Source organism: Dryobates pubescens, chromosome 22, assembly GCF_014839835.1.
Source record: "Dryobates pubescens isolate bDryPub1 chromosome 22, bDryPub1.pri, whole genome shotgun sequence".
Taxonomy (NCBI): domain Eukaryota; kingdom Metazoa; phylum Chordata; class Aves; order Piciformes; family Picidae; genus Dryobates; species Dryobates pubescens.
In genome coordinates this window covers 16,778,871-16,791,404 of record NC_071633.1, presented here as the reverse complement: position 1 = coordinate 16,791,404, position 12,534 = coordinate 16,778,871, and the positions used below count along the sequence as shown (strand labels likewise).

Here is a 12,534-nt window from a genome sequence, read left to right as displayed (position 1 = left end):
CCTCTTGAACACCTCCAGGGATGGGGACTCCACCACCTCCCTGGGCAGCACATTCCAATGGCCAACAACTCTCTCTGGGAAGAACTTTCTCCTCACCTCCAGTCTAAGCTTCCCCTGGCACAGCTTGAGACTGTGTCTTCTTGTTCTGGTGCTGGTTACCTTGGAGAAGAGACCAACCCCCACCTGGCTACAACCTCCCTTCAGGGAGTTGGAGAGAGCAAGAAGGTCTGCCCTGAGCCTCCTCTTCTCCAGGCTAAGCAACCCCAGCTCCCTCAGCCTCTCCTCACAGGGCTGTGCTCGAGGCCTCTCCCCAGCCTCATTGCCCTTCTCTGGACACCTTCAAGTCTCTCAATGTCCTTCTTAAATTGCAGAGCCTAGGACTAGACACAAACTCCAGGTGTGGCCTCACCAGGGCAAAGCAGAGAGGATAGGGAACCTCCCTTGACCTGCTGGCCACACTCTTCCTCCTGCTCCCCAGTGCTTGCCTTACCCAAGCAGAGACACTGGCACCTCAAAGGCAGCATCAGTGCCCCCTCCCCAAGACATGGACGCAGGAACCAGCACAGCCCTTCAAATAGATCCACAGCATTTATTCAATTGCTTTTAAGGTGCAGTAGCATAAGTGCATGTTTCTCCCCATGCCCCAGGAGCTGCCCACTGTTGACCTGGCTGCTAGTTGCAGTAGTTCTCCAGCTGGTAGAGGGAGCAGGTGTTGTGGCAGCATTGCTCAACGATCCCTCGCTTCACTTGCTCAAACTCTGCCTGCTGGAAGGGCAGCTCTCCTGCCTCCCCATGCAAGGGACCACTCACTGCCAGGGAGAAAAAAAGAATACAATCATAAAATCACAGAACTGTTAGGGTGGGAGAGGACCTCAAGGCTCAGCCAGTTCCAACCCCCCTGCCATGGCCAGGGACACCTCACACTACAGCAGGTTGCTCACAGCCACATCCAGCCTGGCTGCAAACACCTCCAGGGATGAGGCTTCCACCACCTCCCTGGGCAACCTGTGCCAGTGTCTCACCACCCTCTTGGGGAAGAAGGAAGGAGGGAGGGAAGGAGAGAGGAGGAAGGAAGGGAGAGAGAGAGAAGGACAGAAGGGAGGGAGGAAAGAAGGGAGGAAGGGAGGGAGGGAGGGAGGGAGGGAGGAAAGAGAAGGAAAGAAAGAAGGAAAGAAGGAAAGAGAGAAGGAAAGAGAGAAGGAAAGAGAGAAGGAAAGAGAGAAGGAAAGAGAGAAGGAAAGAGAGAAGGAAAGAGAGAAGGAAAGAGAGAAGGAAAGAGAGAAGGAAAGAGAGAAGGAAAGAGAGAAGGAAAGAGAGAAAGGAAGAAAGAGAGAAAGAGAGAAAGAGAGAAGGAAAGAGAGAAAGGAAGAAAGAAAGAAAGAAAGAGAAAGAGAGAAAGGAAGAAAGAAAGAGAAAGAGAGAAAGAGAGAGAGAAAGAGAGAGAGAGAGAAAGAGCAAAGGGAAGAAATAGTCCCTAATAACAAAAAGAAAATGCCTGGAGATGTGGTTTCTAGGGCAATATCAAAGTACAGCACAAGATGCAAAATCCCCAAGCCCCCAAAGTGTGATGCAATGAATGAGGCACCAGAGTAACAAGAAATCGTTATGCTGGTGTGCTCGGAGGAAAATTTAGGAGAGGTTTAGTCCAGCATTAAGTGGAAGAGGAAATAGCTAGTCAATGTTTGGTGATTTACTTGTCCTCATCCTGCCAGCCAGCTGTGAGCAGGCTGTAAACACAACCAGCTTGTTACACAAAGAGATGGTGGCTCAGGCAAAAGCCCCAGAAGAAGTAAAAAAACAAAAAAAGAGGTAAAAGCTCCTCAAATACTTTCCAACTGCTCTGCCCTGATGAAATTTTCCATACAGGATTTAGGGAATTTGGCTAATGAAATATCCCAGCCAGTCGTGGTGGTCTTTAGAAACAAATAGTCAGAGAAGGGAGCAGCTAACGGCCCAGCTGGGCATTCAAAACATGGCATGGCCAGCCCCCTGCTCCCACACCACCTTGCTTCACCTTCTGAAGCCCCCTGCTCCCACACCACCTTGCTTCACCTTCTGAAGCCCCCTGCTCCCACACCACCTTGCTTCACCTTCTGAAGCCCCCTGCTCCCACACCACCTTGCTTCACCTTCTGAGGCCCCCTGCTCCCACACCACCTTGCTTCACCTTCTGAAGCCCCCTGCTCCCACACCACCTTGCTTCAGCTTCTGAAGCCCCCTGCTCCCACACCACCTTGCTTCAGCTTCTGAAGCCCCCTGCTCCCACACCACCTTGCTTCACCTTCTGAAGCCCCCTGCTCCCACACCACCTTGCTTCAGCTTCTGAGGCCCCCTGCTCCCACACCACCTTGCTTCACCTTCTGAAGCCCCCTGCTCCCACACCACCTTGCTTCACCTTCTGAAGCCCCCTGCTCCCACACCACCTTGCTTCACCTTCTGAAGCCCCCTGCTCCCACACCACCTTGCTTCACCTTCTGAAGCCCCCTGCTCCCACACCACCTTGCTTCACCTTCTGAATCATAGAATCAACCAGGTTGGAAAAGACCTCAGAGATCATCAAGTCCAACCTACTACCTAATACCTAACACCTCCTGACAACTAAACCATGGCTCCAAGTGCCACATCCAAGCCTTTTTTGAACCCCTCCAGGGATGGTGACTCCACCACCTCCCTGGGCAGCACATTCCAAAGGCTTCACCTTCTGAAGCCCTCCAAGGCTATTTCACAGGATGGTTACAGACAGAATCATTGATCATCTCTGTGTCCACTATGGAGAAGACAAGAAATAATTTACAGCAAGGGAGGTTTAGGTCAGATGTTGGGAAGAAATATTCAAGCAGAAGATGAACTAAGCACAGGAACAGGCAGTTTCAGGAGGCAGAAGATGTTTTCCCCCTGGAGGTTTTTATGAACATACTAGACAAGCATGGGTCAGGAGTAGGATGGGGACAATTGATCTTGTCTTGGGGCAGAAGGAGGCTTCCTGGGTTCCTTCCACCTTTATTTGCTATGTATGTTCTCAGGCTGGTGTAAAGAAATAGTCAAGTTGGAGCCTTCAGGCACAATTCCTTTTGCCTCAGAAACCCTCTTTCCCTGCCCTCCCATCTGCCTCTCTGACCTGAAGAGCTTCTCATGGCCACCGTGATGCTGCTGGTGAGTCAAAGGTGCTCTTGGCATCCCCCCTCGAGGACATTCCTGCTGTCACTGGCAGTTATGGCTGGCAGTCACAGCCTGCACCCCACAGGGCTGTGCCTGCGGGCAGCCCAACTTACCTAAAGGCTGCTCGATGTCCCGGCGGGCTTTGGGGTAGTAGAAGAAACCTCTCTCTCCACACACCAGGTAGAGAGCTTCCACCAAGTGGGAGCCACAGAGGTGCTGGGTGGCAGCTGCCTGGCTGGTCCCGGGGCTGGAAAGGGCGAGAAGGGCCAGGAGAGGCAGCGATCGGATCCAGAGAGCCATGGTGAGCAGGGTGAGGCCTAGGGTGAAGAGGCAGAGGAGACGCAGCCAGGCCTAAGAGGGAGAAACTGGTTGGTTGTCATCAAGGATCTGATGTCCTTTGGCTTCTTTGGCATAAAAATGAGACAGAAGTAGCAGGTGGAGCTTCTAAAGATGCCCTAGCTTGAGAAGGAAGCAGACCTCTCTACATCAGGCATAGCACATCACAGCAAATGACTACAGATTATAACCAGAAGTCCATTTCCATTCTCATTCTCATTTCAGTCCTGCTCTCCTTGCTGTCTTCCCCCAAGAGGCCAAACTAGACTGGAAAAGTCATCCCACCAAGCTCTGCAGCATATATGCCCAGGAGAGCCAAGACCAGCAGACACCTTCAGAGGAGAAACTCTCTCTGCCAAGCCAGCAGGAGCAATTATTTATGGTGATGGCCCCAAACCAGCACAGTGTGCTCAAAGACCTGAGAAGACCTCATTGTCTGGGACTGGCAAGCCAGCACTTGTCACCACCAGCTACATCAACTGAAGAAAGGAGCTCTGCAAAGCAGGGAGAGGCTGAAAGAGCAGCAGACTTACCCAAAGAAGAGGCAGCAAGAGGTGGAGAGAGGTTTGCTCTGAGAGGTGAAGACTGGTTGGTTGGTTGGAATATCCCCATGCTCTCTCCCCCATATTTATATGCTTTACACGAGCCCAAGTGACACAAAAGCTAGCTCAGACCCCACCTCCTCTGTGGCACTCTAGCCCAACTTTTTGCTGCTCATGCACATTAATTTCCCTCCCTGCAGCAGCCCTGGGCCCTTCGGCAGGTCAAGACAGGAGCGATAGTTTGCAGTTTCCATCTCATTTCACCCCACCTGTTTTTGCTTCCCCGAAGAAGCTCCGTCCTGAGCCATCAGCCACCCTTTTAGCAGGAGATAATGATGCTATTACAGCTGCAATGACTGCTAATGACACTAATGGTGGCAATAGGCACTGCTGGCATCGAGGTGGCTCGGCAGCTGTTTCTAGAGTGTCAAATTAAAGGCAAACACCTTAATCTGTTTGATTAACGTCGCCTTGGAAAGTGTGCAGCCATGGGACCAACTTAGAGGTGAGACCACGCTACTGTCAGGTGCTCAAGGAAGGAAAACACATTACTGAGCTGAGGCTGCGACCCCACTCGCTGGCCACGCAGCCCACGGTGGGATACACGTGTCCACAGCTTGGGCTGGGGGAGGAGTAACCTCTGCGCCCCGCAGGAGACCTTGGGTGGTCGTTTTGAGCTCAGCACAGGGCCAGTCAGAGCATTTGACGTTTTTGCAGGGGAAAAATGCTTTATTGGGCATTGGAAGAGTGTCCAGAGCAGTGGTGGAGTCCCCATCCCTAGGGGGATTTTAGAGTGCTGTAGATGTGCTTGAGGAGGTGGTTTAGTCAAGGACTTGTCTGTGCTATGCTAATCACTGTTATGTTCATGATTGGGCTCAGTGGTCTTAAAGGTCTTTCCCAATCTGGAAATTCTGTGATTCTGGGGGAGTGGAGAGGGGGAGGAAAGCCTTTGCCCTCTGGAAGCAGGTCCTCTCCTTCATCTGCCAGGTGCCCCTTCAAAGGGATGGTCCACTGGCCCTCATGGGCCTGACTCTGGCAGCAGACCTGGTTCATTCCCTTTCACAAAACCACAGCATTTGTTGGCTATCTCTGTGCTCAACCTCTCTGCTTATACCTTTTGCTGCTTAAAATAGACTTCTTTTCTCCTGCCTGAAAGGCACCATTTGAAATGCCGAGGATGAAGTCACCTTCAAGCTTCCCATGGCTCCAAATCCTGAGACTGCAAGTGCTCAGCACCACTTGAAAGGAGACATCTTCATCAGCTTGAACTCTGCTGCTTGTATGACTTAGGGCAAGCCTGAGTCCCCATACCCTGTAAATCAGAAGGAAGCTGCACCAAAATCAGCAGAATGCCTTGAGGCTGGACCCAGACCCTCAATGTTTTTGAGCATCCCAAGCAATTCCATCCATCAGCAGCTAGGAAGTCCCATGTGCCCCTGGCATGGCTTTGAGTGTGAAGTATCATATGCTTGCTAAATGACTGTGGTTGCAAAAAGGCTCCTGAGAAGTGCTAAATTTCTGATGAGCATCCAGGGAGGGGACTCAAAGGGATGTGAGACAAGGTTATCAGTGACATTCCCCCCCCCCTCCCCTCCACCTGGGTCTTTCAGCCTGCTGCTAATAAATCCAAGTTGTGATGCTCAAGTGGAGTTAACAGCATTTCTGCACAGTGTGTAACACTATCTCTGCCTCCCTTCCCCTCAAAAAAGGAGATTGGATGTACTCAATGACCTACTGATATCCCCACGGAGAGGAGCTCAGGTTTCAGCAAGATAGGAGTGCAGGGCATGCACTTACTCAGACCTTCCTTCCACCAGGAGAAGATGGGGAACTAGCAGCTACCCAGGCTGAAACCTGGCATTTTACCCCGTTTGAAGCAGGTTGTCAAAGCCAGGGGCAGAAGCCCTGTGCCACTCTTACTCCAGAGCAGGGAGTTCCCACCTGGGATCCCTCAGGAAGGGGACAACCTGCACAATTAGCCTCAGCAGTTCCCCTGAGCAGTTATTTTCCTGTGGTCATAGAATCATAGAATCAACAAGGTTGGAAGAGACCTCAAAGATCATCAAGTCCAAGCTGTCACCCAACACCTCATGACTACTAGACCATGGCACCAAGTGCCACATCCAATCCCCTCTTGAACACCTCCAGGGATGGTGACTCCACCACCTCCCTGGGCAGCACATCCCAATGGCCAATCTCTCTTGCTGGGATGAACTGCCCATACCCAAGAGTCCAGGAATCCCTCTTGGCTCTCTGCAGCCTGGGTGCAGAAAGAATCCAGAAGATTTATGGGAAGGAAAGAAGATCTCAGCCTGGCTCCAGTTCAGCATGGACCAATTTATAGTGCAGAACTTTCCTACTGTGAGGGTATTTCCCTCCCCTCCTCCCCTTCCAAAATATGATCACTTTGATTATTTATTGGAAACTCTATTTCCTTACCATAAATGGTCCTTTGGAATATGAAAAATTCTAGCAGTGGCATAAATGGTTATAATATGGATATAAACTGTGGAAAGTTTTGTCTGAGAGGGAAAACTCCCCTGTCAGCAGAGAGCTGGAGGAGGGGGCCAGCAGGGGAACCCATTTCCCGATGGAAAAAGCTTTCTCTACAGAAAAATCTCAGCTCACTCCTCCCAGGTTGGGCTTCCTCAGGATTTTCATGTGACTAGGCAGCCATGGGCCAGGCATTCACCCAGCAGCCCAGCTACACAGAATCACAGAATCAGCCAGGTTGGAAAAGACCTCAGAGATCATCAAGTCCAACCTATTATTACCTATCACCTAACACCTCCTGACAACTAAACCTTGGCTCCAAGTGCCACATCCAATCCCTTTTTGAACACCTCCAGGGATGGGGACTCCACCACCTCCCTGAGCAGCACATCCCAATGGCCAATCTCTCTTGCTGGGATGAACTTCTTCCTAACATCCAGCCTAAACCTCCCCTGGCACAGCTTGAGACTGTGTCCTCTTGTTCTGGTGCTGGGTACCTGGGAGAAGAGACCAACCCCCACCTGGCTACAACCTCCTTTCAGGTAGTTGTAGAGAGCAAGAAGGTCTGCCCTGAGCCTCCTCTTCTCCAGGCTAAGCAACCCCAGCTCCCTCAGCCTCTCCTCCCAGGGCTGTGCTCCAGACCCCTCCCCAGCCTTGTTGCCCTTCTCTGGACATGTTCCAGCATCTCAACATCTTAATTAAACTGAGGGGCCCAGAACTGGCCACAGGACTCAAGGTGTGGCCTCACCAGTGCTGAGCACAGGGCACAATGACTTCTCTGCTCCTGCTGGCCACACTGTTCCTGATGCAGGCCAGGTTGCCTTTGGCCTTCTTGGTCACCTGGGCACACTGCTGGCTCCTGTTCAGCTGCTGTCAACCAGTACCCCCAGGTCCCTTTCTGCCTGGCTGCTCTCCAGCCACTCCTGTCCCCAGCCACTCTGTCCCCAGCCTGTAGCACTGCATGTGTCCCTTGTGACCTCAGCTCCCTTGGGGCTCACATGGCTGCAGGGTGGGAGCAGCTGGGTGGGAGTGGGCTGCTGCTGGTCTTTGCCTTTCATACTGAATCACCTCTGGACGTGACTCGAAGCCACCTCCCTCCCTCACATCCCCCTGACCTCGAGCAGTTGTGTCACTGGGAATGAGGTTTGGGCAACCCCTGATGTCACAGGCAGGTTTTACAGTCTGCTGCCTGCACAATAAAATCTTTCCTGTTGGAGATGTTTGGCATTTTCCAACCCTCTCCTGAAACAAAAGATATAGTTGGCAAGCCCCCTGTGGGGTACTGCTTGCAAATTGCAATTAGGTGCAAGCTTCACTGACAGCAAAGATCAGGCTTGGAGCTGAGAGAGGTCTCAGAGACCCCAAAGTGCCACCCACATCCCCACTGCTGCTGCCACACTTGGCAGCCATCACCAGGGCTTCTCTGCCTGCCTCTGGATCTGTGTTGCCCCAAAAAGCTGAGCAGAGAGCGAGAGGATGGAGACCTCAGGCCTCCTTTTCCCTGGAGGGTGAGTGAACTGAGGGCCTTGTAAAACAAAACAGCCTTGGAGGAGGTGTTTCCTTCCAGTGTGCCCCTGTGCTGTACCAGCAGCCTGCCAAAACACATGCCCAAGGCAGCCCAAGAGGTCTGCATCCCCAAAAGCAGCTTTTGGGGGTGGTGAGCCCACGGGAGGTGGCCTGATATGGCCACTGGCTGCTGGGGATGTCTAGTTGGGGCAATGTATCCAAGCACATGAGCTATTTGAGATGCAGAGGTGTGGGGGCTGGACACAGAGGTGCAGCTTTTCTTTCAGCAGAGGGAAGTGGGGACCTCTCTGGGGGCCCAGTGGTTGTCCCCTCCAGGCTCTGCACCAGTCCCGGTGTGAGATGCAGCAGCAGGGAATCCAGCATCCTGTTTGCTCCTTGTCTCTGGGTGGTTTCCAGGAGTTCTGCTCCTGTTGGCATGTCTAAGAACCCATGGAGGAGGGAACTGAAGGGTAGGGAGGTGAGCCTGGCATCAAGGAGGGTCCTTAATCACGGGCATGCTTGCAGCCCCATCCTGCGATGCCTGCAGAGGTAGGCGGCAGCCAGCGTGGGCTCAAGGGATGGAAGGGGATGCTGCAGCAAAGGGTGAGGCTCTGCAGCTTATCTGGAGCCACACAATGAGAGATGCCCTTGCTTCAACAGGGGCATTGTGCAAGCAGAGAAGGGGTCACTCACTGGGATACAAATAATCCCAGCTGCTTCTGCAGACTAATCCAGGCACAGGGCACGTGAGCTGGCCCCATCACCCCACCAGCCACCAAGCCCAAAAGGAGATGTTCCTGCTGGGCCTGGAGGTTTCACAACCACCCAGGCTCTTCCAGGCCAGGGACACTATCTTGCTGCTTAGAGCACAAAGGATTGATTCATAGAACAGAGCCCAGTGTAACCAACCAGGTCTGACCCAGTGGTTTCCGTCACCTCTGCTAACAGCAGGGAAGGTGGTGGTGAGCACAGCTGCATCTCTGGAGGTGCAGCTCTCTGAAGCAGCTCTGAAGAGCCAGTAGCTTTCATTAGAGGAAAAAGAAGTTTCCCAGGTGTGCTGGGGCTCTGAGAATGGCCTCCTGTGACCTAAATCCTTTGGCCACCCCTCCTGAGCACATCTCACCTCTTGGTAGGGATATCTTAAATTCATAGACTGGCTGGGTTGGAAGGGACCTTTAAAGCTCATTTAGTCCAAGCCCCTGCAGTCAGCAGGGACATCTGCAACTAGAGCAGGTTGCTCAGAGCCCCAAACAACCTGAGATGGGATGGTTGTAAGAATGGGACCTCTCCCACCTCTCTGGGCAACCTGGGCCAGGGTCTCACCACCCTCAGTGTCAGTCCTTCTCTCCAGAAAGAGTCTCCTTCCTTCTGTTTCAAACCATCACCCCTTGTCCTGTCACAACAGCCCTGCTCTAAAGTATGTCCTCAGCTTTCTGATCAGCTCCTTTAAGTATCCAAAGGCCACCAGAAGGTCTCCCTGGAGCCTTCCCTTCTCCAGGCTGAACGACCCCAGCTCTTTCAGCCTGGCTTCACAGCAGAAGGCTTCCAGCCCTCCCAGCATCACTGTGGCCTCCTCTGGCCCCACTCCACCAGGTCCCTGTCTGTGCTGTGCTGAGGACTCCAGCCTGTATATATAGATGGGCAAAAAAAACCAAACCAGGTCTGCTCTTTTTAACCCCATTAAAAAATGTACTGGTCACAGATTTTGTGAGAAAGCTGAGGAGAAAAATAGCACCCAGAGAGCTGCTCATAGTTCCTGGACAACAGCTATTAGCAGATGCAGCAGAACAAATGAGTTTGTTTATCAATGGGAAGATGAAATCTGTGGCTATTAATGGCCCCAAAGTAATCTTTGGCGTGGATAGAGAGACATTAGAGGAGGTGATGACACCCTGCTAGAGGACAAGTAATGAGCAATAAAAGTAGCAAATAACTTCCAGAGAGAAGTGGTGGGAAAGGAGCCTAATCAGCACCACTCCAGAAATATACACTCTCAGCACTGGTACCACATCTGTCCTGCTCTGTGTTGTGGAAGTCTGTAAGAGCAACCAAACAGGAGCTTGGCCTCTGCCCTGGTGAGGCCACAGCTGGAGTACTGTGTCCAGGCTGGGGCTCCTCAATTCAAGAGAGACAGGGATCTGCTGGAGAGAGTCCAAGGGAGAGCCAGGAGGATGCTTAGGGGACTTGAGCATCTCCCCTGTGAGGAGAGGCTGAGAGCCCTGGGGCTGTTTAGTCTGGAGAAGAGAAGGCTGAGAGGGCATCTGATCGATGTCTATCAATAGCTGAGGGGTGGCTGTCAAGTGGAGGGGGCCAAGCTCTTTTGGGTGGTGCACAGGAATAAGACAAGGAACAATGGATGCAAACATGTATGTAGGAAGTTCCAGCTCAACAGGAGGAGAAACTTCTTCACAGTGAGGGTGCCAGAGCCCCAGAGCAGGCTGCCCAGAGAGGTTGTGGAGTCTCCTTCTCTGGAGACTTTTAAAACCCACCTGGATGCATTCCTTTTCTCCCAGGCAACCAGCACCAGAACAAGAGGACACAGTCTCAAGCTGTGCCAGGGGAAGTTTAGGCTCAAGGTCAGGAGAAAGTTCTTCACTGAGAGAGTTGTTAGCCATTGGAATGTGCTGCCCAGGGAGGTGGTGGAGTCCCCATCCCTGGAGGTGTTCAAGAGGGGATTGGATGTGGCACTTGGTGCCATGGTTTAGTCATGAGGTCTGTGCTGACAGGTTGGACTTGGTGACCTTTGAGGTCTCTTCCAGCCTTGGTGATTCTGTGGTTCTGTGTGATTCTGTGACTACCCTAGGTGAGCCTGTGGCAGGGGAGTTGAACTGGATGATCTCTGGAGGTCCCTTCCCCCCTCTACCATTCTGTGAGTCAGGGAGCATCCATGAGAGTGGCCACTGAGTCCATCAGAGGGTTTTCCCCAGTGTCCACAACTGCAGGCACTCAAATCTCCCTGCGGTGTGACACCACCATGGCTTGCACAGCAGGTGGCATCACAGGCTCCACTTCAAAAGCAAAAGAATGGACGACCTGGGGAAGCCTTTGGCAAGGTAGAGAAGATCTGACCCTTGGCCACGATGCTGGAAAGCATGGGCAAGCCAGCAGGGAGCAGCAGGCACAGCAGAAGGTGCTGGGTGCTATAAGCAGGCAAGGCAGCAAGAGGGGAAAGAGAGAAATGCCAAGAGGTGAAGGAACAAAACCATTCCATTGGCTTTGGATTTGTCCCCTGCTGTGAAGTGGCTTTGTGGGTTGAAAATCAATGATCATGTCACAGACCTGTGTGCTCTCTGCCACTGTTGGTGCACCATGGACATCTGCCACAGTTGACACGGTGGCAAAACTTTGGGTTACAAGTGGGACTTAAAGAGGACCTTGGGGAGCACCACATTCATTCTCCCACCACACCTCCTGCTGAGCTTCAGCATGAAGCTTTGAGACCCCATTTGCTAGAATAAGCTCTGCAGGGAGGTGTTAGGCTATGGTTGGACTTGATGATCTTAAGGTCTTTTCCAACCAGGCAACTCAGTGATTCCATGATGGGCAGAGCCTTGTGCCAAACGACCTTTCCTAACCCAGCCCACCGCTGCTCTCATGAATGGTGCTGCTCCCGGGCATCCATCTCCCTGCTGATGGTTATTGCTCCCTCCCGGGATGCGCTGCCGGGGCTGGGAGGCGCTGAGGACTTGCAGAAGGGCTGACCTCTTGCTGCTCGTGGTCAGCTGGACCCCACCGTGGAGTGCTCTGATCTCCCCAGCCAGGGTGGGGGCCGCCCCCAGGTCCCATGCCATTAATTATCACTGGTAAGTGGATTGTTTTGAGCACTTAAAGCTTCTTGAAGGATTTGGATGCACCCCGGTAACCGGTCCCTAGGCTTCCTACAGGTTCCTAGACAAGGAGGTGTAAATCCTGCCGATAAGGCTTGTTAGTGTTAAGGGGCTGAGGAAGGGGGAGCCGGGGGGGGGCGGTGTTTGGAGCCAGGCACGGGGATCTCCAGGGGCAGGGAGGGGGGAGCCCATCGCCGCTGCAGCCCCCTGGTCCTGCCGGGGAGGCCGTGGGCGGGGGGGAGGCGGTGGGGTGCTGCGGGCGGCCGGGGTCAGGCTGATTTACAGCGGCGCTGGGGACCGGGGCTGTGGATTCAAAGTTGCCGCTTATCGGTGTTTGGAAAGGCAGCTCCGAGCTGCTGCTTAGCGATTTGCCCTTTGCTGTAAATAGAGGGGCCCCGCGCTTTGCTCTGACATTTTTGTCCTTATTATCTTGTCTCGGCCTCCGAGGGAGGTGGGAGAGTTATTTAAGGCTGACCTTAGTGGAAGGAAAATGAACAACTCCCTTACCCCACCCTGTTTTTCTCTCTGCTGTCCTGGGTAACAACTGCTGCATTGAACTATCTGTGTGAGACACTTAATCCTCCACCAGCCCTGCAGATATTTGGTAGATCAATTCACCCTGCTGTGCCCAGAGAAAATAATCACACACACACACCCTCCCCACAAAAAAAG

The 12,534-nt window shown here is 52.8% G+C and overlaps 1 protein-coding gene across 1 annotated transcript; it reads right to left on the bottom strand.

The window, feature by feature from the left end:
• Positions 1–672: 672 nt before the first annotated feature.
• On the bottom strand, positions 673–4,106 carry INS (insulin). Its single transcript, XM_009906715.2, has 3 exons — positions 4,028–4,106; positions 3,272–3,475; positions 673–809 (listed from the first exon to the last, which is right to left on the bottom strand). The coding sequence occupies exons 1-3, from the start codon at positions 4,104–4,106 to the stop codon at positions 673–675; spliced, it is 420 nt and encodes a 139-aa protein (XP_009905017.2).
• Between the last annotated feature and the right edge of the window lie 8,428 nt (positions 4,107–12,534).